At 40.1% G+C, this 26,808-nt stretch overlaps 3 protein-coding genes across 6 annotated transcripts in view; 1 reads left to right on the top strand and 2 right to left on the bottom strand.

Moving 5' to 3' along the window:
- Window positions 1-16,361, bottom strand: part of dnajc5ab (DnaJ (Hsp40) homolog, subfamily C, member 5ab) — a 43,982-nt gene extending 27,621 nt beyond the window's left edge. Inside the window, exon 1 of the mRNA XM_050064029.1 lies at window positions 16,186-16,361. The gene's annotated coding sequence lies outside the window, so the exon portion shown is untranslated. The remainder of the gene's footprint in view (window positions 1-16,185) is intronic.
- A 56-nt stretch (window positions 16,362-16,417) lies between these two features.
- adrm1 (ADRM1 26S proteasome ubiquitin receptor) lies at window positions 16,418-24,389 on the top strand. Of its 3 annotated transcripts, none has more exons than XM_050064012.1 (10): window positions 16,418-16,532; window positions 17,973-18,206; window positions 19,405-19,521; window positions 20,052-20,262; window positions 20,854-20,935; window positions 21,051-21,187; window positions 21,495-21,629; window positions 21,825-21,982; window positions 22,110-22,212; window positions 23,664-24,389. In XM_050064012.1, exons 2-10 carry the CDS (start codon window positions 17,997-17,999, stop codon window positions 23,750-23,752), a joined length of 1,242 nt encoding a protein of 413 aa, XP_049919969.1. In that variant the 5' UTR covers window positions 16,418-16,532; window positions 17,973-17,996; the 3' UTR covers window positions 23,753-24,389. The 3 variants fall into 3 exon arrangements, with proteins under 3 accessions (XP_049919969.1, XP_049919966.1, XP_049919967.1); XM_050064009.1 differs by having other exon boundaries at window positions 16,470-16,531; window positions 17,965-18,206; XM_050064010.1 differs by having other exon boundaries at window positions 16,471-16,531; window positions 17,965-18,206; window positions 20,857-20,935.
- Window positions 24,390-26,024: 1,635 nt separating this feature from the next.
- The window catches only part of lama5 (laminin, alpha 5), a 138,562-nt gene continuing 137,778 nt past the window's right edge, over window positions 26,025-26,808 (bottom strand). For both annotated transcript variants that reach the window (XM_050064002.1, XM_050064001.1), the window contains exon 80: window positions 26,025-26,259. In XM_050064002.1, coding sequence (XP_049919959.1) covers window positions 26,111-26,259 — 149 coding nt within the window. In that variant the 3' untranslated portion in view covers window positions 26,025-26,110. The remainder of the gene's footprint in view (window positions 26,260-26,808) is intronic.

Raw genomic sequence — 26,808 nt, forward strand, 5'->3', positions numbered from 1 at the left:
CACTACTAAAATAACTGAAAAGGAAAGGCTGCATTGTTTGTTAAATGCCAACAATGTTTTGTGGTGTTAATCTATTTTTTATTTATTAGGGGGCCAGAGCACAAGTGTGTGGAGTCTTGCTGCTATTTTAATTTCAATATTAGACATCTTAAAGATTTCTTGTGTTGATTTATTTTCTATTTATTAAGCAGCCAAAGCAAACCAGCTATATTTTTTATTTAATGTTAATGTTCGAGTTCAAAGTTTGTTTATTTATTTTATTTAACTGAGGGAGATCGGCATGTGACTGATTCACTTCCCTTTACTGAGATGCAAATCATCTGTTCTCTTGTCGTTAGTCCATTTAAACAGCGAGGTGGTTGGAGAATACTGTCGTTATATTAGAGTGTGTCTGAAGCTGGAGTCACAAGTGATGTTTTTATTTGTGCACTTATTTAAGGCTGTTTTATTTTCTACTGCTCTGTCTTTCCTGAACACAAACAGCTTTTGTTGTTGTTGTTGGTCTTTGTTTCTGTGTTGTGGTTTTCATGTGTTCTAATATGTGTGTGTGTGTGTGTGTGTGTGAGACTGAGGAGAAATAGGCCAGGGTTCCCGTTGTCAGTTTGCATCAAAAGAAGCTGTCACTCCGCTCACACACCACCAGCCAGACGACTGCAACCCACATTTTATAAATTAAGGATGAGAGAAGCAAAACATCTTTGTGTTAGTGATGGTTCCGTTTTGACTGAAGAAAGCACTTCCTCTTGCATTTCCTGTCTCACTTCCTGTGGGCAGGAAAGTGTCATTATCTCAAAATCTCCAACAGATACTCGTGACTTGACAGTGACTTTTGAAAAAGTAATCGCCGGCGATCATGTCACGAGTCCGATGTGTGAAGCAAACATCAAAACAGTGTTGACCCAACACAGAAATAATGAATATGTTCCAATGATGTTCCAGTTGATTTTATGATTTTATGTAACATACAGCAAGAGATGTGTTTGACTGAATTGAATTTGAGCTGTTGACATGGCCGTGGTGCTGGTGAACATTAATACTGTAAAAAAACTGCTTTGAATCACAATTACAGTTATAAAAAACAGTGTACAGTTTAACTTCAGGTGAACAAGTAAACCTGGCCAAATCCTATTCCTGAGTGTGTGTGTGAGTGTGTGTGACCTCACTTTAAGTTTGGTATTAAACCTGTGTTTATCCAGGGAAGGTTCACAGAACACCAAAGCTCTTTCCCAGCAACACCCGGAGTCTGTTTACACCTGGTATTAACATGAGTTTCTGTTACACAAACACAAGTGGACAACTGAGACACATCCCTGTTCACACCTGGGTCTACCTAGTGTCTCCGGCTGACCACTTGTGTTCAGATTTCATTACTGCCTATGTCACTTACGCTACAAGGTCAGAGGGCCCCCAGCGCACAGTTAATACATCCACACTCTTGCTAACTGCTCACTAGCATGCTTGCTCGTCAGGTTAGCAGTTGGTACAGCTGCTGTCAGCAACACTTCACCTACCATTGGACAAAACAATGGACGGACATCGGTTGGTCAAGGGACATAAAGTGGGCAAGTTATAGCACGTTAGCAGGCTGTCACAGAAACAACCACCACGTCCTGCATTGATGACATAGTCCTTATCAGGGACACATCAGGACACATTCAAGTTTACACTACAAAATATATAGGCCCGTTTCCACTGAAGAAGTTCCTGGTAGTATTTGGGGGGCAGGAACTACTACAGNCCTGATGTTAGTCCTGATGTTAGCTTTGCTGCTGTTAGCTGTCCCTGTCAGCTGATGCTTTCTAGACAACATGATTTCCCAAAACTGAATAAATACCACACATATCAACACAAAACTGCTTTGCTAGCTCAATCATGTTGTAACTAAGATATCCGCTGGAAAAAAATGTTTTTTCACGGGCCATTTAGTGAGTTTTTTTTACATGGCGGCGGAAGCTATATGACCGAGCTAACCCTCGTCTGCTGAGTTTTAAAAATGCCGGCTATTTTGTTGCTTTCTGTTGTCGTCACATCCCTCCTTGAGTATATCCAATCAGCACCAAGTAATCCCCAAGCCCCAGCCAGGAGTCTTTCGGGGCCGTTCTGAGTACCTACCCTGAGGCAGGGACTTGTTTAGCCCCTGTAAAAGTTCCGGAACTCTGTCCTTCGGGAGTGGTTCCTGTGGTGGAGACACGCACCAACGGCCCCGGCCCCGTAAAATTACCCCGAAGTTCCTGCGGTGGAAACGGGCCTTATGTGGTCAAACATGTCCCAGACCACCTCGGCAAGTGGTCTAAGTGATCAGATCACAATGCTTCTTGGTGGTTGTTTACACTTGTATTTAGAGCTGTCCACTTGTTATCAGATCACCCAAGACGCATTTTAATACCAGGTATAAACAGGGCCTGCAAACTTCATCTTTCGTAAAAACTGTGGTTACTGTTTGGAGAATGTAAAAGGTTTCTGTCTTGTTATAGCTGTGTTGTATTTTTTGCAACGCTGTAGTTCAATTCAGGGGTTTGGTTTCAAAAACGCTTTTTATAAAGTGTTTACTGTGTCAAGTTGTTGTTGATGGACCCAGCATGAACCTCTCAAAATTTTGCAATCTATAGCCACAGTCAGCACATTCACATGACATTAGAGAAAATTGTTTCATTGTGTTAGTCCAACTAAAAGACTTGAAATACATGTTAACATCCTGGTCCGACTGAAATCGTACAAAATCGGATTCCTCAAAGTCGGTCTAACACACTCAGGTAATGCGATTGGGGGTCGGATTCCTATACAGTCAGTCGGACCCAAACTGGCCAAGGGGCTTGCCGCATGCTCCACAATATCCGCCTTGGGCTTTGACCCGGAAGTTGCGTAAAAGAAGAAGAAGAAGAAGAAGCTGGTAACAACATGATGAAATCTACATCCAAAGCCGTGCAAGTTCGCATGGACAAAATGTACAAGCTGTAAAGTTGTCCACCATGGTACCAGTTTGCCGCTAGCTAACCGTAGCTAACTTGTTTGTCGACTGTTTGGTGATTGACAAAATAGGTCAACCAGAAAACGTTCCAATTATGACCAGCTGAAAGGGGGCATATCTCCACCTATCGTAGCAGAGTCAGACATACTTTGGTGAATTAATCAATTCCCCTCCTGTGTTTGTATACTGGGACAAGGACAGTAGTCCAGTTAAATGGCCCGGTCGAGCTGTAACCATAGCTCGTATTAACTGTGCATGTAAATGTACTGACTGACTGTGTGCAGCAGTTTCTTTTGGTCTTTGTGTTGGCATATTTGGCAGTATGAAAACTTTCATATCATTTCAGGGATATAGAAGAAGACCCCACTACAAAATCAGGCATTGCAGGCAAAAGACAAGTTAAACAAATAGAAATAAGAAGCACATACAGAAGAAAAAGATCCTGTCCACGATAAAAGAAAAGAAAAAACATCACAGTCACATAATGTTTTTGGCTCGCCTTCAAATCCCCACAGACACTCCATTGATCTTTATCCAAAAAAGACTTTCTGTTCAGATTTTTCAGCATACATGTGGACTGCATATTGTTTATAGTATTAACGGGGATGACTGTTATTAAATTTAAGCCCTGGTTAATTATATCACTATTTTTTTTATCTTGCGTGGGTACTTCCAGGTGGATATCCTACAAAAAGTTTGATTGAAACCAGGAATGTGAGGTGTGTCACCAACAGGTGTTTTAAACAGTGTAACAATGAAAAAAAGAAAAAACACAACTTTGCTTTCATTTACTCTCAACTTCTATTCGCCGCCTCGTTGCTGCCCAGCAGGGAAGACATGGATCATTAGTCAGCATTATCGACTTCACCAGCCACCAGCTGCTGTCTGTACACACACACACACACACACACACACACACACACACACACACACACACACACACACACACTGTACTTCGCCGAAATGAAATACAGCAAGTGCAAACGTGATGTAAATTATGCAGCAAACACATTAAACTTCTCAGACTCTCTTTTGCTGATACCTGCACAATATATGCACATTAATAAATGATTAAAATAATTGTTAATTTCAGCCTTATTTCATTCACTTCATTAATTATCAGTGCCTTTTCATTCTTCTCTCTGTTCCTACCAACAGTTGATCTTTATAATAGCTGAAATTAGGAGGGATCAAATTTACTAAAATGAATAAAAATGGCAAAATTAGATTTACACAATAATATCCCGACTGCAACAGTGGAATTAATATAACAAACCGAACACTGGGGCCACCAGTTAAGTGTGACAAAATAGTAATAATGTCTATCACATCAGCACGTTTAAAATCTAAATATATTTAGTTTACTATCATGTTAGACAAATAAATGCAGAATTTTTTTAATAATTGAGAATTGGTTGAAAATGATTTAATAGATTATCAAACTACTTGCAGACTGATTTTTAACAGTTTAACTTCCCCGTAAATATACTAGAGATGTTAACCTTCCTGATACTGTACCGGCCGATACTGAGTACTACTCTCTGATACCACTGCATTAAAAGAAAAAATTAACAGCTGTGTACTACTGATCCTGTATAGATGTGACATGATTGGTACTGCTGTACGGCAATTATAAAACATGGTTAAATACATACAGAGAATGAACTTTATAACTTTCTTTTATCATCTAATTTGACTGTTAGCCATAAAAAGTTTAAATCAAATGCCACGATTTAGTAGCAAGCAACACTAATGCTCCCACTCAAAACTAAAGCCTTACATACTGTACATGTTGCCTTTTTACTGGTGGGACTTTCAGCGTAAAATATTACCACATTACAAACATATTATTAACGGCTAAAATAACACTATACGCTGGAAATCAGTTCGTCTTCGCTGCTCTAAAAATAGTAGTCGTCAGTGGCTGCACACTGCAACTTCCTCTGTTAGCAACTGCTTTATAAGAACAAAGAAGAATAAATACTTTGCGAGAAAACTGCAGTTCTCTATATTCAGAGGTTTTTGTGGGTCTGTGAACGCTGCGTAGGTGGGACTCTCTTTTAAAGTTCTTTTTTCTCTCAGCAGCAGTTCGTGGAGTTTGAGTCATGGGGGAGATAATTGATCAGATCGATGGATGAGAGGAGCAGCTGCTGCAGAGGTGAGTGAATGCAGACTTTTAGACCCAGTGCAATGAACGCTTAAATTTCACCTCCACTGTGTGTGGTGTTCTGCTGCTGTCTGTGTCCTAATGAACAGTTCAGCTCCAAAAATAAAATAGCAACACATGGCAGCAGATGTTTTAATCATGGCCGCTGCCACTAATAAATGAATGTGTAGGAAATACTGTTTTTTTTTTTAAAAATAAATAAATGATGTGGTATTGGATAGGTGCATAGACTTGCCTATCCTCGCCAATACCCGATACATTTTAGGCAGTATTGGAGGCATTTCTGATACTGATATCGGTCTTGGAACAACTCTAAAATATGCTAACCAACCAGACAAAATACCAAAGTTTCACAATTTTTTGCTCCACAGGTGATCACGAGGCATTTCTGTTTGAAATCTTTGTTACTAATGCAGCTAGAGCCTCTTTCAATATGTGCACTCTCCTTACTATCATCCTCTTCCTCCCTCTTCTCCAGCTCACATCCACCTCACGCTCTCCTCCTTCACTCCTGCCATCATCACACTTTCCTCTGCCCTTCTGTCTTTCAGCTCTACACCTTTGTCATCACTTCATTACATGTCAGCGCACTCTCTTCCTCTCTTTACTGATTATCAGATAAACATATTTTTTTGTACATCCTCTCTTCCTGTTGCAACATTTTCTTCACTGCTTTTCCCTTATTTCTCACCTTTCGATCTCTCAACTCTTCCCCTTAACCATTTTGAAACACCATCTTCCCTTCGAGTGTCGTTAACGCTTCACTTCTCTATTTCTGCTACTGCTTTCCACAAATTGCCAACCTCGTTTCACAAAACTGCATTAAACAGCCACTGACAGAGACAGACACTGCTTATTTAGATGAAACACGGAGCAACGTTAACAGTGGGTGCAGCGTTTTACACCAGAGGAGGTTACACACACACTTACATGCTCTCCAGCTCCTCTCTTACCGCTCAGATATTAATCTCTAAGTGGTCTTCTGGGAATTTGACCACATCTCCTGTCTGCTATTATCCAAAATGGCTCTCATAAAGGAGTGAAGATGCTCTGACAAACACCAGACCAGGTCATTTAACTACCCACAGGCCTCATATCAGCTGCTTAATGATAACAGTACAGACCATTTAAGAGCTGTGAGACAGACTGAGAGAATGGACAGATGAGCACATGCTAAAGAGGATGAGAATGGGAAAACTCTTACAATCTCAATTAACTGCCAATAATTAAACATTTCATGGTTTAAAAGTATTTCAAATCATTGTAGATGAAATAAACTACCTTAATGGGTTGTTGGCTCTTTGTTTGACGTGCATCAGTCATTAATTTTACTATCTTGAAGACTAATCAAGGAAGTGAAATAAAAAAGACGAACAGTTGAAACTGCAAGTAAAAGCTGCAGCCCCACAGACATGAGAGTAGAAAAACTGGTCCCTGAAAAGACAGAGGAAAGGAGGTATTCATATGGTGTGACTCTTACCATAACTCACTTGCTGTCCAGACCATGTGACTGATTCTCAGCTTTGAAAATTTAATGCTTTTCTGTGTTATACATGAGCGTAAAGTGACCACTTTCCGGTTTGATCAGCTTAAAAAGACAACCCTTAGACTCCAGGGAAATTATGGCGGTCACTTTTTACTATTTTCTGGCACTTCATAGACAAAATGATGAATCAATCATTTGAGAAAAGAATCAGAATCAATGATGAAAAAAATGGTTGCAGCCCTGTTATAATATAGTTGTAAAATAAACATGAGGCTTTACACAGAAAAACAAACAGATGAGTCAGTCTGTCAGTCCTGATTGTAAGAGTGTGCGGCTCATTCATTGAGCTCAGGTTACAAACACACACAAACACACACACGCCATTCCTGCCTGAAAATCAATTGATAGAAATGCAACCTTAATGGTCCCACTGACACCGTAAACACAGCTGCCACACACATGCACGCAGGGTAGGAAATTAACCACGAACTCAGCTCAGTATTTACGCACTTGCTCAATCAAAACTGTGCTCATTAAAGAAAGAATGAATTGCCAAAAAATAATTTTCCTCCCTTTGTATAGTTTATTTGCTCCTGTGAGAACTAGGGATGTGTGCGATTACTCGACTGGTCAATTAAATGTTGCTACCTTCGCTATTTGGCACCAAAAACATTAGTCGGTTAAAGGTATAACCAAAACTATTATTTTATGTCAGGCCTGACCAATATACACGATACAATACGATATAATTTATTGTCCCCGTTGGGAAATTGGTCTTGGACTAAGGAGCTGCACAAGTATTGGTGCCTTACAATAATAGTCCAGAAGAAATGAGAAGCATACACCATAATATAAAATAATATGCAAGATAAAATATATGCAAATGTTTTTCAGACAATGTGTAACCTAATCGAATAAATAGCGCCCAATTTGGACTGCTTTTTGAGTGGTTTTTAACTAGTCAACTAGTCTATGTGTAAAACTGTGTAAGCTGGAGTGAGAAATCTCCTCGCCTGGTTTCAGATGTCCAAATCACTACCCACTACTCCAATAGCTCTGATGATGTGCTCACTGATGAGTGTTTCTCTGGTTTGAAAAACAACTAAGCCACTTAGAGCTGAATAGAACAAGAAGAACAGGAAATGTCTTCCTCCTGTGCCAGAGCCAAAAAATGACGACAAGTCTGGATGACATTAAAGCAGCTCCGCATACTTTTTCTAGTGTCGTGAACAACGTTAACCGGTGGCAACAGTTAACATAGCTTCCGTGTTGACTGACGATGATTATGACAAGATGGAGATGTGACTTGATGTCAGGAATCTCTAACCTGCTCCACGAGTACAGTGTGATGTATTAGCAGTAAAAACTTCCTACATGATGACAGGAAACAAGCCCTAAATACAAAGTGTTATGTATAATTTGAAGACTCACAGGACGTATGAGTAAGTACTTTATGAAATGTAGCTGCTGTTTGGTGATGAACTGATGAAGCCTCTTGGTTCAGCAATGTCACATCTTCAAAGTGAAACTGTACGTCAAGCTACGCAGGAAAATAATGACAACCAGCACTTTGATAGCTGAGTGTAACACGATAAAACTGTGGGCTGACATTCTGCAGATAACTTTATACAAATTACACACACACACACACACACCTCTCCACAGCCTGCTTTCCCATCAGCCTCTACATCTTGGCACGGGGATGCTGTGATGCAAAAAGGCCAATCCAATTCATTAGCTAATGTCCAATCAGCTGTCTGTCAGCATTTGTGCACGAGCTTTCTCAATGGACACACACATGCCAACAGTGCAGGAGAAAACATTACAGTAATGACCTGGATCTGCTGAGGTACAATGGGAAAACTGTGTGAGCACATTTTATACTAGAGCTGCAAGAAAACATTGATTAAAAAAGTTGTCACTTACTAAAGTAATCGCCTACTAATTTGATTATTGATTAATCAGTTTCAGTATTTTTTTAGTCAAAATTCTGATTCCAGCTTCTTCAATTTGAATATTTTCTGTTTTCTTTCCTCGTCTGTGACAGTAAACTGAATATCTTTGGGTTGTGGAAAAAAGCACAGGGCATTTCAGGATGTCATCCTGGGTGTTGGGAAACACTGATGGACACTGTTCCAACATTTTCTGCCTTTTTATAGACCAAACAACTAATCAATTAATCAAGAACATAAACGAAAGATTAATAAACAATGAAAATAATTAGTTGAAAATAATTAGTTGCAGCCAAACACTGTACTATAGACTACAATGGATGAAGTGCATCCACCACTCACAACTTTATAATACAAATATTATAATAATTTGAGTCTGAAAATATCTGGGGGGTTTTGAACTGTTTGACAGAAAAGACAAGAAGTCTGTTGATGTCATGTTGGGCTCTGAAAAACTGTTAGTGGTCCTTTTCTCTATTCCTTAACATTTTCAATAATTAATTAATCAGAGATAATATATATTCACAAGATAAATAACAGTTCGTTGCAGCCCTAATATGATTACTAGACAAATTACTAAAAGTATCATGTAATGATCACCAAGTTAAGTTCATGACAGTTTTTTAAATTTACTAATTGATTATTCAACTAAACTCTGACTCATCACATCTACTCTTCACTTTAAGTGATCCATTAACATCTGCAGCCCAAAGATTAAAAATACATTTACACCTGAGCAGAGAAAATGACCAATAAAAAACATCATCCCATATCTCCATAGCGACAGCTGAAATACTTTTAGGCAAGGCACCACATCTGTGACTGCTCAGTGCTCAACATAACAAGAGTGATGCTACCAGTCAGCTCAGGTGTAGTCTGACTCACAGGATGTAGGCTGTGCATATGTTCCCTGCTGCTATCTGTGGGTTATCTAGAGTTGTACCGATACCGATGCCGATACCAGTATCGGAAATGCCTCCGATACTGCCTAAAATGCGGTATCGGGTATCGGCGAGTACAGCCTATGACCAATCCGATACGTAATGCCGCACGTCATTTCGCATACGCACACTACAGGCAAATGAAACGGAAACGGAGCGGAGTTTAAAAAGCATTCTACTGTAGCCTTTAAAATGTCTTCTGTAGCCTTTAAAATGTCTTTGTTACCAAATTGTGTGGCTGCACTTTAACCTGTGTCGTGATCTGGGTCAACACTGGATAATAATAATTAAAAATTTTTTTTTATGGTATTCATTCTACTATTATGTATTTATTTCTTAATATTTTACATAGACAGTTACAATACTACAATTCATATCCCATCCATTTTTATTTTATGAGCTGGTATCGGCTCGGTACTCGGTATCGGCAAATACCTAAGGTTCAGGGATCGGAATCGGTATCAGGAAGGAAAAAGTGGTATCGGTACATCTCTAGTGTTATCGTTTTCAAAATCTACACTGTTACATGAAACTAGTTTCGCACACTTTGTTTTAAGAATGTGTGTGAAAGAACAACAACCGTCTTGCAATGCTTTACAGGGTTTCCCACAACTTCATTTATTTGTGGTGGCCAGCCAAGATTAAAATATGTTCCGCCACACATAGAACACAGAATTCATATTTTTGGAGTCCGACCGTTCATCAGGAGCGATATTGGAATATACATACATTGGGTTGTGTGTATCACCACACTGTCGAAGTGCAGAGCGTACTCAGGGCAGAGATGGCGCAGCAGAACGTCAGGTGCATTGAAAGTAAAGCTTAACCATTCATTCTGTTGAGTCTAAAAGTTTGCATTCACTTGCTGCAGCTGCTCCTCTCTGATTGGATCGGAGGCAAATAAAAACTAATTGAGGGCTCTGTCTGTGCTGCATTCACGGACCTGCAAAAGCCTCCAAATTTATAGAGGGGACACAGAATGATTTTTGCTAGCGTATCTGTAAGCCTGTCACAGGTGGTCAAACTCTAGTAGTCACAAAACTAGGCATATCACTAATTGTCCTTGTCTGAGAATAACTAATAATTAATATTAAAGCATAATAAATGATGTTGGATTACTATCTTTTAATCTATGGGCTATTTGGTATTTTATGGAGTAATGGTATAGAAGAAGGGAGTATTCAAATACTGATTTGGACTATAGTTACCATGGCAACAATCAATGCTTCCAAGCATTTGGGTTAGCCCTACAGCCCAGAGAATTTTTAAACCCTTGATTATGATGGGTTCAGCCAAACCTTCCTCTGGCGCTAAAACAAAGTGTAGAGATCAGTCTGTCTATGTGGGACTAGTTAGGTGTAACTGTGAAACCAGCACTGCTAAAAATAGTGTTCTAATGTTGATAACAAAATTAACAAGTTGTATGTGAAACTCTTAAAACACAGCTTACGTTTGTCACACTATTTGTTACTTAGGAGGTTAGCACTTAACACAAAAACACTGCAGAGAACTCATCTATGATCCACCAGAACGAATCTATGTCGAATCACTGTCAAGATTTAGAGACAGAGGAGAGGAATGACGGAGAAAAACAGGGTGGGGGAGTCAGAGTGATGGAGATGGAACGACAGAGGTGGAGACAGCAGGGTGACAGAGACAGAGATGAGGTGACAGACAGAAAGACGGGATCGGTTCAGGGCGAGAAAGAGGAGGCAGAGAGTGTGAAGTCGCAGCAGAAGGGAAAGTGAAGGTGAATATTTGACAGCCTCATGTGACTTGTGATCACAGGGCTGTTACACCATGAAAAGACTCGTGACCTGAGGCCATCAGCAGCCACCGTCTGTCATTCAAAAAGGAAACTGTTTTTCCTTCAGGGGTTTTGTGGTTTCTCTGCATAGGAGGGTGATACACACCCGTAGGAGGAAAACTACAGGGGTTGCTTTACTATTCTGGCCATTTACAGTCAGTTTCTTGTGTCTGGTCAGTTGGATCAAGTAGCAGGAAAGCAACTGACAGAAACCTCACAATTATAGTTAATTTGGACTCGGTTTTTGTGAGGGTAATCAAACAAAATATGGCTTTATGCCTGAGGAGTTGTTTCTTTGTCTTTTGTGTTTCTTTGTGGCTCAATATGTGCTTTGGATGACGAGAAACCCATTTGTTTCTTGTCGTATGTACACATGTATGTATTAAGAAACAATTTAAATTAAACACATTGTAAAAAAAGAAGAAGAAAAACTTCAGAGATTAATTACTGCTCTAACTAAACTGAACTATACATATTTGTAAAGTCATATTTTTGATATATATATATATATATATATAAACAGGACATAAGATTATATCAAGTTTAAACCCACTTCCTGTTTTTGATTTAATTCACCACATCAGTGGGTGTATAGAACGGTTTAGCATGATCAGATAATTGTTGATAGTCTGCTGAATATTTTCCTGATAATAAATAATGATAATTAAATAAATAATAAATTGTTTATTCTATGAAATGTAAAAAACAACAACAAAAACAAGGCCCAAGCTTCAGATTGCTTGTTTTGTTCAATTTCAAGTAGAGAAAAGCAGCAAATGCTCACGTCAGAAGCTTGAATGAGCAAATGTTTGCCATTTTTGACTGAAACTCACTCATCAATAATATAACTTTTTTGCACATTTCTTTTCTGTCGATCAACGGATTAAACAATTCAACTTTAACTGCAAAAATGGTTGTAACTGATGAGAAATTAGCAGCGATGCTCGTGGTCAAAATGTACAGAGTTTGGTGATTTCCAGGCTGATGGTCACTTTCTTGAGCATAGAGTTGACCTGTCTACTACCGCTCAGGATACTAATATAATGATTTAGTTGTGGGATAGGACACATTGCAGTTAAAACCGTTTTGTCTACATGAAAAAAAAATCCCACTGAAATGCATAACACATTTATGTACACAAATAAAAAAAGGTGCACTGTCACGTCTCAATAAGTGATGTCACAGCATGGATTTTTCATCTGGACAGCATTAAACGCTGCATTAAAAAACAGATAACAGCAAAGGAATATATGCATATGACTGTATATAAAAAAGAATTTACACTGGGCTAGTCTGTCTCTCTTTAACTGGGTTGTTTGATGAGAACTAATCAATCATAAATCAAGTGTTTCTGTAAAGCTCAGTTCCTGCAGTCATCTGCAACTCTTTTGTATCTAGTGCCAGAGACTGAATACGAACCCTGTCAACCCTCTGTGTGGGGATACAAATATCAATACCAAATACCAGCCAGCCAAAGTAGGAATCCCAGCTGGGGGATAATTTTAGGTTTTCAAGGGTCACAGCAGAGACACTCTGACAGAAAACTGTCACACTGCACCACAGCAAATCTGAGTTACTCTAGTGTAGAACAGGCACAAAACATTAGATAGGCCACATGATATATTCATAATGAAATTCAAAACTCCTCATTAATCACAGAACAGAAACATTTTGAAAATGTACACCGTTGTTGGGGGCAGTTTTAGGCCTGGTATTGAAGTATCAAGTAGTATCAAAACTTCTCTAGTAAAATGATACCTACATTCGATCCTTTTTGTACCCAGACCTGAAACAATATTTGTATTGTTTTGCTTGCAGACAATCACTGCAAGTGTTCCTCCATTTCATACAACAAATAATTGGCCTACTACTGCAGCAACTTGAACAAAAAGCATTTGTGTAAAATCATTTTTGGCTTTCTTGCCTTTATTTTAAAAAAAAAAGATAGAGAGAGAAGGAAAGATGTGCAACAAAGGAATCGAACCCAAGTTGCTGCAGGAAGGACTTAGCCTTTCGTGCATGGGGCCCATGCTCCACAAGGTGAGATACAAGGTATCCCATGTGAAAATAATTTTAATAGGAAAGAGTGGTGGAGGCAATTTATGCAACTGAATCCTTCCATTCACACGATGGGTATCAAATATGGTAGAAAACAAAGGCATCAAATGAAGTACTCAATTGGTATTGGTCTTAATTTAAGGGTACTGGTGTTGTATTTTTTTTTAATGACACCGAGCCCTTGTCATTTGAAAAACAAAAATTTGAAACTCGCAGCTTCTTAAATGTTGCCGCTTTTCTCCACATTTAATTTCCAGTGTGGCTGCAGGGTGGCATCACCAATAATCTCCGCCTCTGACCTACTACTGCTCTGTTATCTAGGTGTAACCTGATTTGATGCGACTGGCTTTTATATGAGTCACTCATGACCACTCGTACGAGAGCTCATTCTTCCTACTACTGACATCATCCACCATCACGTCAACCCTTACGCAGACTAGCTGACTCAGACAAATAATAGGATTTGGTCAAATGTTTCCTGGACGTGTACTTTAGAATAAAACTGACTCAGAAATATGTAATGTTGCAGAGATAACTTGCTGGAAAAGGGCCACTCCTTGAAGTCGATGCAATTAATGCATCATTTAAGCACTTAATGAATGAAAACGTCACGCATTTAATCAGATGATGACTAGTCACGCCTCTCCATTTAGTGTAGCCTCAGGCCAAATTTATCAGCTGTTGAAATACTTTCCTGTCCTGTCTCTGTAGCTAGAGATGCACTGTCCCTGATAATGCCATTCTCTAAAGAGGCTTGTACAGTATGTGGACAAAGATAAGCATTATGAGATTGCGTACTCAGGCATTTCAGTAAACGTCCAACACCACAAGTACATACTTTTTCTGGTGATGTCAATATCCAGTATCTTTTTTGAAAGAGCCTGAATACAAAAACAAGAACAAAAGGTTATTTTATGTAATCACTTACATTTAGTACTATTTTCCCACCTCAAGTATCAGTACTTCAGTTAGTTATGCATCTGATGCTACTTGCTGATCAAAGGGATTAATTAGTTAAACGTGTTATTTTCAGTGGAAGAAACTCCTAGAAATTCCAGTACTGTTACAACACTATTACAGACATGCGTGCAAGAAATGAATCTTCTTCACTAACAATAAAGATACGGCAGCAAATGTTCTTCACAGAAGATTTTTATTACCAAAAGCTTATTTCAATAAGTGCTTGTAGTAGTATCTGAAAAAAAGACCAACTGCTTTTTAGGTGCCAAATGACTGTTCTTATACTCATATGCTGACTCAGTGCTAACGCTTGTGGTTTTTAATTCTACTTTTATTCTACTGCTAGTAGGGGTAGGAATCACCAGAGGATATACTAAATGATATCATAATACTTAAGTCACGATACAAGAAATATGTTGCGATATGCTGAGTATTGTGATAAAATATATTACAGTATTTTACGATTCATTACCTATTTTCAACTGTAAATTGTGTCCCCAAAGGAAAACTTAGTCAAAATCTGTTTTATCTAATAAGAATTTTTTTCAGTCTGTTCATCTCACTTCAGCCATTTTTTTCACAGCAAAATGTATCTGGTGGACTGAAAAAGCAATTGATTATATAATTCTAGTAGGCTACCTAAAGTTTAATTTGTATCTGTGATATTAATCATTTATTTAATAAAAAAAATCAATACTTGCCACAAGAAAATATGCAGTACTATACCGTATTGATTTTCCCCCACCCCTACCTGCTGGTGACATTTAGGAGTGACACTCTCCCAGAAGAATCATTACATAAAAGACAAATTCACAGGGATACACCTGAAGAATGTAACATGATTATCAATCCAAAACCAACACTGCACAGATACAGTGCACTTACAGCAACATCCCCACAATGGATTGTTACTCTGAAGTCTGCAACCATAACAACAAAGCAACTTAAAATTCAAAATGGAGACAAATGCAATATATTTCAATCCCTTCTGACAAAAAAAGAACAACGCTGGAGCTTATTATGCAAAAAGGCTTTACAGGTCTGTGCTCAGACTGCTATCTGATTAAACAGATAGAACCAAAGCCAAAACCTGCGACTGTATAATAAAGTGCACACTACATGTCCAAAGCATCTTCTGCCATAAACATGCATGCACTGTCACACACCCACGCAGTCAGCCAATGTGTGACACCACCTTCCACTCCACATACACATCACATGAGGACGGACACAGACAGCAGCTCTCCTCCAGCTATTTCAGATCCGCTCGTAAGCAAACCAATAATAGGACCTGCCCCATTAACAACAGCACAATGGGAATAGTTTGGACTACTTAGCTACAGATTCTTAAATAGCCTGGCTATTCAGTTGACGTGCTATTTATCAACTTGCAATAAAAGTTGCACCTGTCTCTCCAACATTGCCAAAGACAGGCGTGATCACAAACACATCGGCTCACTACCAGACCACAAATCCGGATTTATCCTGTGATGTCTCTCTCCAGTTTTACAAGACTTTTACGTTAGGACTCACAATAATCGATATGACGCCCCGGGATCTGAATCCAGCGTCTCCCTGCCCCACTGTAACGGGGGGTCTCAGTTCGTGACTGGCAACCGAACTAGAAAATACCGGTCGGCTCGGGAATCAAACCGTGGTTAAAGCGGATAATCTCCAGGCGCTGCATCAAAGGCACACACACACAGCATCCATGTTGGTTAGCCTAGCCTGCACTGAGCGACATGCCTGGTTTGAATAACCCAGCTAGCAGTTAGCTCGCTAACTAATCCAAGGGCAGTAAAGCTGAGTAACGTTAGCTCACCGGCTAACTGTGCTCACGTCTTACCTTGTTTCAGTGTGGCTTCAGTTTACTTTGAAGTGAAGCGTAGCTCGACTTTTATTTTATAATACTCGCATCCCAGTTCTGCTTTGCTCTCCGCCGTTAGACCATTCAAACAGTCGGTAGTACAACCACCGAGCTAACGGCTACACCGGGAGGGAACGGACTGTCAATCCCATGGGTCAATCCTCGCGGAGTGGAGCGGTTGCGCGGAAACCCTCCCACTCACTCGCCCGCCCCCTTATCAGTGCGCGAGCACTGTGCGCGCGCTCACGACGTAACAGGAAGTCAGCTACGTTGCTAGTGAGCGACGAGGAAAAAGTTGTCGATAAACTCTTTCAACAAAACTTCAGGTATTTGAGCACGATTCATTTGTAAACTTTATTAAACCTGCTTCTATACAAAGATATATATTTTTTCTCATGTTTCAATAATTTTGCTGGTTAGATAAATTGTACGAGTTTGGCCTTTGTCGTTTGTCGGTTTAGCCAAGTCACGGGCTAACGTTAGCACTGACAACCAACAATCAAAGCCCCTCAGTGCTAACGAAGCTAGGTGGCTAACTGCTACTTTAGTTAGCTTGTGACAAAAAAGTGTTTGTGACACAAACAAACAGCTCAACATCCCTGAAACTTTAAAATCAGACAGCAGTGATATTTTACGGTCATTTTACGTCTAAAATGTTATTCTATGTAAAAAGCTGCAAGCATTAAACCATAAAAATGATAGCTTCTAGCCTGCAGCACAGTAATGTTAGCTAAGTCCTTGAGTTAATGTCAAAACATTATAAGATTTAAATCTGCCAGCATCAGATTAAAAAGTTAGTTAAAGTCATTGGTATTTCTTTAAGTAACTTATTTATAAAATACAATTATCAGTGGTAAGCAACATATTTGTTTGCCAAATTGTCACAAAGTAATCAGAACAAAAGGACATAATGCTTCACAAAGCAAAAATTAAAGGGGGACACCACCTACATTAGTGAGTCCAGTATGTTATGTCCATGGCCTAGGAAAGCTCAATTAATATTTGTTAACATGAACTACTCTCTCAAAGCTTGAAACTAGAGAAACAAGTCTCAAACTTGTGATGTCATGGAGTATAATGTCTGGACCTGCTCCACAGACTGTGCATGGGGACCTCATTTTGTGGACCCAGATAATGTTTGTTTGTTACCTGTTTTATACCCACATGAGCTTTATTCTATTGCAGCGTTCTCAGTCTTTTCCCAATTCATTGTCTATGCTTCAGCTCCAGACTTTATGCCCTATAACATCACAAACTTGAGTTTTAGCACCCTTTGAGAATTGTTAATGACTGCTAATATTTTTGGACTGTCTTACACCATAGTTATAACATATATGAATTTTGAAAATGGGTGTAATTGCCCTTTAAGTCCTGAATTTTTGGTTAAAAAACAAACAAATTAGTTGTGGTATTAGTGTGTAGAGACAGCGTTGGCACTAAAAGTATTCACATTAGTTGGTGAAAATGAGAAGGACCTGAGATTTATGTATTGGCCAACTTGTACATTTATATGTGCAAGGAAATTGTTTTGCTTTTGATAGTTTTGCTAAATATGGTTTCAACTGTGATTCAACTAGGTTTCTCCATGACTCACACATACAAAAGCAATTAAAAAAAGTGGTACATTTCTGTCCCTTTTCCACTTCTTCATAAAGAAGCTCTAGGTTGGCCATATGATTAACAGTCATGTCAGAGTTAAATACAAAGTATGTAAACTTGTATGGTCTTGCAAACCTGATCTTGTTTTCCTTTCTTCCGGTATTCAGGGTTGTTTACAGAGAGATCTAAAGATGTCTTCAGGCGCTCTCTTTCCAAGCTTGGTGAGCGGCTCCAGAGGAAGCTCCAGCAAGTACCTGGTGGAGTTTCGTGCCGGGAAAATGACTCTGAAGGGGAATGTAGTGACACCTGACAAACGCAAGGGCATGGTGTACATCCAGCAGTCTGACGACTCCCTGATTCACTTCTGCTGGAAGGACAGGACGACTGGGAATGTTGATGATGTGAGTAACTTTAATAACAGCTGTTACATTCACGTTTACATTGAACAGCTGTTGAATTAAATTAACATTTGTGAGGTTAGCCCAGCTTATTTTTTCAAGATGTGTGGTTTGAAAAAACCTTAAACATATAACAAACAGTTTTTATAAAGACTCCTTAAAGTTATTATTTTTTAAATTTAATTGTGACCACATTTTGTACTTGCTTTAGGCACACAAAAAGTAAACTTGGCAGTAAATCGGTGGACAAACAAAGACCGTGACAGACACTGTTTGTTGCTGTGTTAAAATGGGGTCATGGTTACAGTGTTAACGAGAAGAGTATTTACAACCTCACAAGCTGAAATTTTCTGCGAGCTCTGAGTTCACAAGTTTGAACGCAGCATCAAAATCACCTCAAACATAATTTGGCACTTTTGTACTGCAGTTTCTAGTTGTTTATCGATCAACATATACAAGACTACAATATAATTCCAATAAGCTAAGATTATCCTAGTCAATGTAATCCTCTAGCTCTAGTCAGCAGGAATGATTTTCAATCTGCTACATTCTCTTATTCACACTACAACTGCATATACTTTGAGTAATCGTTGATTCTAGTGGGAGTGAAATTTGTAGATTGAGTAGAATTTTAAACATGACAACCCTTGTAACCAATAAGATCCCTAAAAAAGTCAACAGCTCAGTCAACCTGACTAGGGCTTGTACTTAGTGGTACAAGTTTGTAGTAAACAACATGTTTGCTGAGGGTTCACGTGGAAAGCATCTGCAAAGACTTTGACAGCTGGTGTGATCACACTTTTTTGAAAACTCAGCGTGACAGAAGTTGTTTCTATCTTCAGACATGTTGCACATTCCACAAATACCACAAAGAAAATGAGGGCAGTGACGGCACTCCTGCAGTGAGAAAAGAGTGTCGCCTCAGTTTGTCATTTTGCTCTTTTCTCTGTTCATTCTGCAGCTGTACATACAGGCATTTTTCATACAAGCAATCCAGACATACTGAATCATAATTTAGCTGGCACTCTACAGAGAAGGCTAGGTGACTGTGTCTTTATTTCAGAGCAGCAGTGATGCTGCTGCCTTGGTTTTCCCTTTCGGTAATTGGTTGATGTTGATTTGTTGTGGCAGAGCAACCTCAGTGTTTTCCCCCTCCATCTCTCTCCTGTGAATGTCTTATGTTGTGCCTTTTTTGTCCCAGGACCTGATCATCTTCCCTGATGACTGTGAATTCAAGAAGGTGAGCCAGTGCACCACCGGACGTGTCTTCGTGCTGAAATTCAAGGCCGGATCCAAGAGACTGTTCTTCTGGATGCAGGTGAGAGGAAGATGTTTTTCATCGTCTTCCTAATAGGGGGAGAAATGAAAACTGTCTTAGTGAGTGCATGACATCTGTGTCCATTTATGTCCAGGCAGATGGTTGTTCAATAGAGAGAAATTAAGAGGGAGGCAATAATGAGCAGAGAAGAGGGATTATTACACTCATGATGACAGAGTGTGTGTGACTGTCATCAGTGTGTTTGTCAGGCAGACAATTTATTATCTCCAGCAGTTTGCTCTTTTTATCTGCTCCAGTCTGGAGGGATTATATTAGTCAAATGAACAAAGTCGTATCATCCTGCAGGCTCATTTGTGTCAATATATATTCTTCTGTTAAATTAGATTTTCTTCTGACTTTTTGATGCATATTTCATCTATTAGTTTGTAGAATTAGGTCACTTGCGAATCAGAGACAAGAGCACAATAAGTTAAAATATACACTGAGCTTTTCTGTGTTGTTGTTGTTGCCTTGTTCTATGGGGAAGTAAGCTCTGATTTCAAGGAATTCCTGCGTGTCCCATTCACCAGGAGCCAAAGAGCGACAAGGATGACGAGTACTGCCGTAAGGTGAACGAGTACCTGAACAACCCTCCCATTCCCGGAGCGGCAGGAAGCGGAGGCGGCAGCGGCCATGAACTCTCTGCACTCGGAGGAGAGGGAGGCCTGCAAAACCTGCTGGGAAATATGAGCCACAATCAGTTGATGCAGCTGATTGGACCGACGGGACTGGGAGGACTGGGTGAGCACCACTGGATAATTCTTTGACATGTATACACCTGCACGCACACCACTGCAGATACTCGTTAATCTGTCGAGAGCAGGGAAATCTTTAGTAAAATAAACACAAATGTGTATTTGCATGTTACAAATGAGCTGCTGTATAACAAGACTGGAGAATGTTAAGACACATGAGGACAGTAAAGGCTCTGACATACTTTCAAAGTCAGTGGACAGCTGCCGCCATGTGGACGCGGTTCTGTTCATAGTACAATTGAGGATCCATGTCAACCCCCAGCAGTAAACAGAAGGGCAGCGAGGTGAGCTTACCTGCTGCCAACATCAGGTGAAAGTAAAACTAAAAAGGCACGGCTGGGTCTGGAGTGATTGTTTGTCGAATATCCATCTTAAAACTAACTTCACTGTTGTGTGATGACATCACTTAGCTTGACTGCAGTGTTTTGGACTTGACTGGAGTGTTGCTTGTACTCCCTTTTTTAACATATTTATTTTAATAAACATAAAGTGAAGCTGAGCTCACAGTTGATGTATGTTTTTAAATAAGAATCAGACATCAATTTAGACCCTTTTTGATCTGTTGCCTTTGTCTAAGGAGGTCTGGGAGCTCTAGCAGGACCAGGACTTGCCAACTTGCTGGGCAGCGGAGGACCAGCCACAAGCAGCTCCTCATCCAGGTAAGAAAGAACACAGATATGGACCTTAAAATATGTAAAAATATGATAACTTACCTCTGAATCAATGATATTTCTTTCCTCTGTCCTCTTCCTTTCCCCTCCTCCTCCTCTTTAGCTCTCGTAGCCAGTCAGCAGCCGCCACTCCGTCATCAGGCGGAGCCCCCAGGGCGAGCTCCTCTCAGGCCCCCACCACCCCTGTGACTCCTGCTGCCTCAGCTGTCTCCCCCACCAGTGTTGCTCCCTCCACACCAGGTACACAGAGTGCAGTACTGTTATTGTGTGTGAATGTTAATTAAGAATCCTGAACCTAAAACTGAACCTGATATTGTCTTTGGCAAAATGTCAATGAACCTAACTCACTGTAATAACCATAACCACATATATACTACTTATCTTTATATTTTCCTGCAATTCCTATAAAAGAAAAAGATGATTTGTCCAAAAATCATCCTTAAATTTGATTATAACTTATATTAAAAGGGTCTTAAAGGCATTACGTTAAAGTCTGATACCTGTAGACACCCTGCTCTGATCTTGTCCTTGTTTGTCTCGTCTGCAGCCTCAGCTCAGACTCCCCTGGCCCCAGCCTCTGTTGGAAGCCCTACCTCCCACCAGCCCATCCAGCTCAGTGACCTTCAGAGCATCCTCGCCACCATGAACGTCCCAGCGGCGTCGGCTGCTCAGGGAACAGCGGGTGAGTGACAGATGATTGAATGTGGGGCAGTATTCTTGGTATGGTGCTGAGTCAGCCTGAATATGAGCATCAGCTGTATGAGGGAGGCAGAGAACAGAAATATGGTCAATGGAGAAAAGAATAAAACAGAACAGTGAGTAAATCCAGGAGTGTTTCAGTAAATATGACTAACAGGACTCCTCTCCTGTTCTGCAGTGGACCTTGCAAGTGTTTGCACCCCGGAGATGATGGCTCCCATCCTGGCTAACGCCGAGGTCCAGCAGAGGCTCCTGCCCTTCCTCCCCAGTGGAGAAAGTTTACCGCAGAGCGCCGAGGAGATCCAGAACACAATCAACTCACCTCAGTTCCAACAGGTAACAGATACACACAAAGAAGCTCCAAATAAACACTCACATTCTCATCAAGACAATTTTAAGTGAAATAACAACCTCCAACATGTTGATCTCAAACCGCACTGACTGTGATTCCTCCCTCCCTCAGTCCATGAGCATGTTCAGCAGTGCCTTGGCCTCCGGGCAGCTCGGCCCTCTCATGAGTCAGTTTGGTCTGCCGGCAGAAGCTGTGGACGCCGCCAACCGAGGAGGTGAGACGCACGCTGTAGACGATAGACTTGAAAAACATGTAGCTATTCCTTTAAAGGGCAGGTCCGTTATTTGTTAAAGTTTTTATATCATTCTTCAGCTTCCTGGTGTGTTCCTTATATTCTAAACATTTAATTTTTGGTTAAAAAATGCTGTTTCCCTAAGCCCCCCCCCCCGCCTTCCCACGTGACCTGACATGGGTGTCTCTATGACCTTGTTGCTACATACAACACTCTAGCCCGCTTCTTTATGACTAAGCCAAGCCTTCTTTGGGAGTTGGGTGCCGATGATCTGCCAAAGTAGCGACACTGCTCTGACTGCTAATCGGCACAGGAGCTCAGCGATGCAGTGCTGTGGACACCACTTTAGTTCTTAAGTGGCTGTATGCCCTCAAATTAATTGTTTTAAATTTAGACGTGCGACAGGTGCGCTCAAACCAAAGAGACGCAACTGCAGCACACAGGTGTTCCAGAGTGCCTATTTCTCAAGATGCAACAACTGCAGTTCAACTTCTGGAACGCAGCAGCGCGCACTGCATGTCACATGACAAAGAACAACCATTCACAGCTGGCAGATGTCTTTCTCTTTGTCCGTTATTATCGGTCTGTGATAAATATGGAAAAGTTAATCATTTTAGTGAAGGGCTGCCCAGAGCTGTACATCTGTGCCACTGGCAGTATTTTCGGCCTAATACACACTTACAAAACAACACCTGGAAAAAGGTCAGCTCTGGTAAGTCGTCTGTGATATGGTGCTGGTTATGGTCACTTAGCAACCTCAGATGCTACCTGCCTCTGCGGCCTTAAACGTTGGTACAGAGTAGGCACTAGAGTAGTACCCAGACACTGCTTTTTGCTAAGGGGGTCGTTGGCTTTTGAACATAGGTAGTAGGAATTTATAAATCCTCAACATATGAGGATAGCGGAACCAACAACACTCACATTTTCAGCTGGGATACTCAAAGTAGAAGATCCACTGTCTGCCAGCTAGCTGTCACTGTACCCTGGACGACATGGGGAGATGCAAATTCAGACAAAATTGACTATGTTACCAGGATTTTGTTGCATGACTGAAACCGGTACAAGGCAATGCACACAAGGCTCGGTGTGTTTAATGCAAAAAGTTTTTCAAACTCTGCACAAATCCCACATGCAGAGTGAAAAACCCAAAATTCCCAACAAATGGCAGATGTTTCCCAGTTCTGCTAGACCCTCATCCACACCACCAGACAAATAATGTCATGTTGTGTGTTACAATAAACATTTAATTTGACAAAATTGTCCTTAACCAAAGTAACTGATGTCGGTTCATGTTTTTTTTTTTGTTTGGTCTTAAAATTAATTCCGAGTCAGATAAAAAAAAAAAGTCCTAAATCTAATTTTCATTTTTGTAACATTATTTCCTCTGTTATTTATTCATAATTATATATTTATATTTTGTCTCCCTCTGTCAGATGTGGAGGCCTTTGCCAAAGCCATGCAGGGCAACAAAGGAGACGCCAAAGACAAGAAGGAAGACGATGAGGACATGAGTCTGGATTAGACCACACTCTGCCAAGCCTCAGTAAAATCTGTGATTCCTTTTCCTCCTTGTTACTTTTTCTTTCCCCTCCTGTCGTTAATGCTGTCTGACACTTCTCTATACCAAAGGCAACACTCTGCTCCTCACTCAGGATCAACAGCAAAGGGTTAGCAGAGCTGTTGACGTGAACGTTTGGCCAGTTTTCACTGTGACGACCATGTGACTGACATTATCAACAGCTCTGTGTTTTTATACTGACCATCACTTTTATTCTGAAAGGAGTTATGAAACATCGCAGGGACTGAGCCTTAAGTTAGATTTTGTTTTCTTCCTGTTGTTCCACAGACTGTCACAGCCCGAGTCTTTGTGATTCACTCTTGATAATAAAAATCATATTAGCAAACAAAAACAACTCACCTCAAGATTATTCTTCTGCAGATGGGAAACAAACACGTGACACTACAGTTTGTATTAAAAACTTTATTTAAAAAATACATTTACAACACATGGGGGGCTGGGAGTGTGGGGAGGGAACAGCTTATTCTTTCAGTGACATTTTTTTTTATATAAAGTGGTTATATTACATACAAGCTTCACACTCATGTTTGGTACATGTTTACATTTATGACGGAATAGAGATGGGAAACGCTGCCTGCAACCTGGACGTGACCTCACAGATGGGACAGTTGTGACGTTGTCTCGCTTCATGGTGGAATTAATCTTTTGACTTTCCAACACTGTGTGTAAGGAGGAGGAGAAAACTGACTTCTGATTAAGTTGTTGCTGTTTAATCTGTAACTGTGGAAGCTGAGAGCGGCCGTACTTGCAATAATTTTTTTAATGCCTTTATCTTGAGATCATGAGTTAATAATTTTGTTATCGAAAGTGATAATGGCTGAATTTGTCGATACTCAAGAAAACAAATAAGCAATTTCTCAACAGGATAATTGATCACTTTTTGAATAGTTGTTCTTAAATTCAAAAATGAGTATTCATTTAACTTCATTAAATCACTGATTTAAGGGATGCAAACAATTCACTTTTTCTGCGTGAATCGTCTCTGATAAACGAGAAATAAAAGGAAACGACTTTTTGTTTTGTCGAGATAACCAAGCTTATTCCTTTGGGATAATGAAAAAATTAACTTGATCTTAAAATTAGACATACAAAAAAAGACTGTTCTTGACTTCCATACAAAACCTTAACGTAGAGGAGAAAAGAAAATTAAGGTCATTATACACAAGGAAGCCAAGAATGGGTGTACTTGGAATTATTTTTTGAATGCTGATATCTCCAGATGAGTTAATTATTCAATCATCTCGAGAAAACAAATCTCATTTTCTTGTGATAACGGGTTAATTTATGTTGATTCTTGAAAAAAAAACAAATGCCGATTATGCAACAAGATCATTTTCTTGATCGACTTGTTTTCTCCAGATCAAGAAACAATTACGGAGATTATTAAGTGTGTCTGGTTCATCTGATTACACCTGATTTCAGGGATGCAAACAACCCACTCTTCTGCGTGAATTGTCTCTGATTAACATAATAACAGGAAACAACCCTTTGTTTTGTTGAGATAACAAAGCTTATTTTCTTGAGATCATGAAAGAATTAAGTCGGTGTCAAGAAATAAAAGCAAGGTCGACTGTTCTCAACTTCCGTTTAAAACCGTAATGTAGAGGGGGAAAGACAGTTAAGGCCATAACACATCAAAACAGTGATGGAGCAGCGACTAAAACACCTGCTCTTATCTCCTCTTCTCTGCTTCTATGCAGCTAGTTGAATTTTAAATTTATTCATTATTTAATGCAAAAATCACTGAGAATTAATTAACTCTGATGTTCCCAAAAGTCCAGTCCTAGTCCCAGTTACAGGAAACGTTTCCCATCTGCGCTGCCTGAGGACGTTGCTCATACATTACAGTGTTCACAGTGTACCGACTCAGTAGGTATTTAACATTCTCTGCTAGAGATGCACGATAAACAGCTGTATACATCCTTTAATATATGCGGATCAAGATTATCTGTGTTTGCAAAAGCAAGAAAAATCAAGCTGTGTTGCCTTTATTTACAATATACACACATTTTGTTTTTTATAATTGATTTCTGATTGATATTTGATATTTTGCAGCAGTCACCTGTATCAGTGCATCTCTGTGTGCAGACACGTGTTATAGCACCCTGTAGCACAAAAACAAACCAGTAATATTGCAACGACAAACTGTAAAATATAAAATATACATTTTTCTGAAAATAGAAAATAAATATTAATATATATATTTTAAATTAGCTACAGTAACATGACACCCACCACCAGTAATTTGTAGTTGGGGAATGTGAGGATAAGACTGTGTGTGTGTGTGTGTGTATGTTGGGTTTACATGTGTGGGCAGCCCTGCGTCCCCACAGCTCCGTGCACAGCCAGGGGTTTGGACAACATGGCAGGTCTGTGGTTGATGGTCGCGAGGCGGATGCAGCCGTGGAAGGCTGGCAGGCCGGCAGGTAGACCAGGAACTGTGACGCCATCTGGTGGACAGAGAGGGGAACAGCATTTTAAATAGAGCAAGAGCAAGAGCAGTAAGGAGCCACCAGGCAGCTGAAAATTGATGTTAAACTCCAACCAGCTGATCAAAACACCCACCTGTGTCAACAACCTGTCACTGCATGAATAAAAGAGAAACTCCTCTTTTGTAGAGAAGTAAAAGTTGCATTGTACTGCGTAGTATTATGGCCGCTTTTAGGGGGAGTTGAGATGTTTAAGGTTTCAAAACACACGGGCAATATTGTACCATAGACCCTCGCCGGCTACTTTATTAGGTACACCTTGCTAGTGCCAGTTGGTACCATCTTCTTTTGCCTTCAGAACTGCCTTAATTCACACAGTTGCTGCAGATTTGTCGGCTGCACATCCATGATGAGAATCTCCCGTTCCAGCACATCCCAAAGGTGCTCTATTGGACTGAGATCTGGTGACTGTGGAGGCCATTGGAGTACAGTGACCTCATTGTCATGTTTGAGATGATGTGAGCTTTGTGACATGGTGCGTTATCCTGCTGGAAGTAGCCATCAGAAGAT

This window comes from Epinephelus moara, chromosome 16 (assembly GCF_006386435.1).
Source record: "Epinephelus moara isolate mb chromosome 16, YSFRI_EMoa_1.0, whole genome shotgun sequence".
NCBI lineage: Eukaryota > Metazoa > Chordata > Actinopteri > Perciformes > Serranidae > Epinephelus > Epinephelus moara.

Bases quoted from the DNA above. Each gene is read 5' to 3' on its own strand.
- adrm1 (XM_050064012.1), top strand. From the start codon at position 17,997: ATGTCTTCAGGCGCTCTCTTTCCAAGCTTGGTGAGCGGCTCCAGAGGA. The intron at 20,936-21,050 runs GTAAGAAAGAAC...CCTCCTCTTTAG, and splicing joins ACAAGCAGCTCCTCATCCAG to CTCTCGTAGCCAGTCAGCAG. The intron at 22,213-23,663 runs GTGAGACGCACG...TCCCTCTGTCAG, and splicing joins GGACGCCGCCAACCGAGGAG to ATGTGGAGGCCTTTGCCAAA.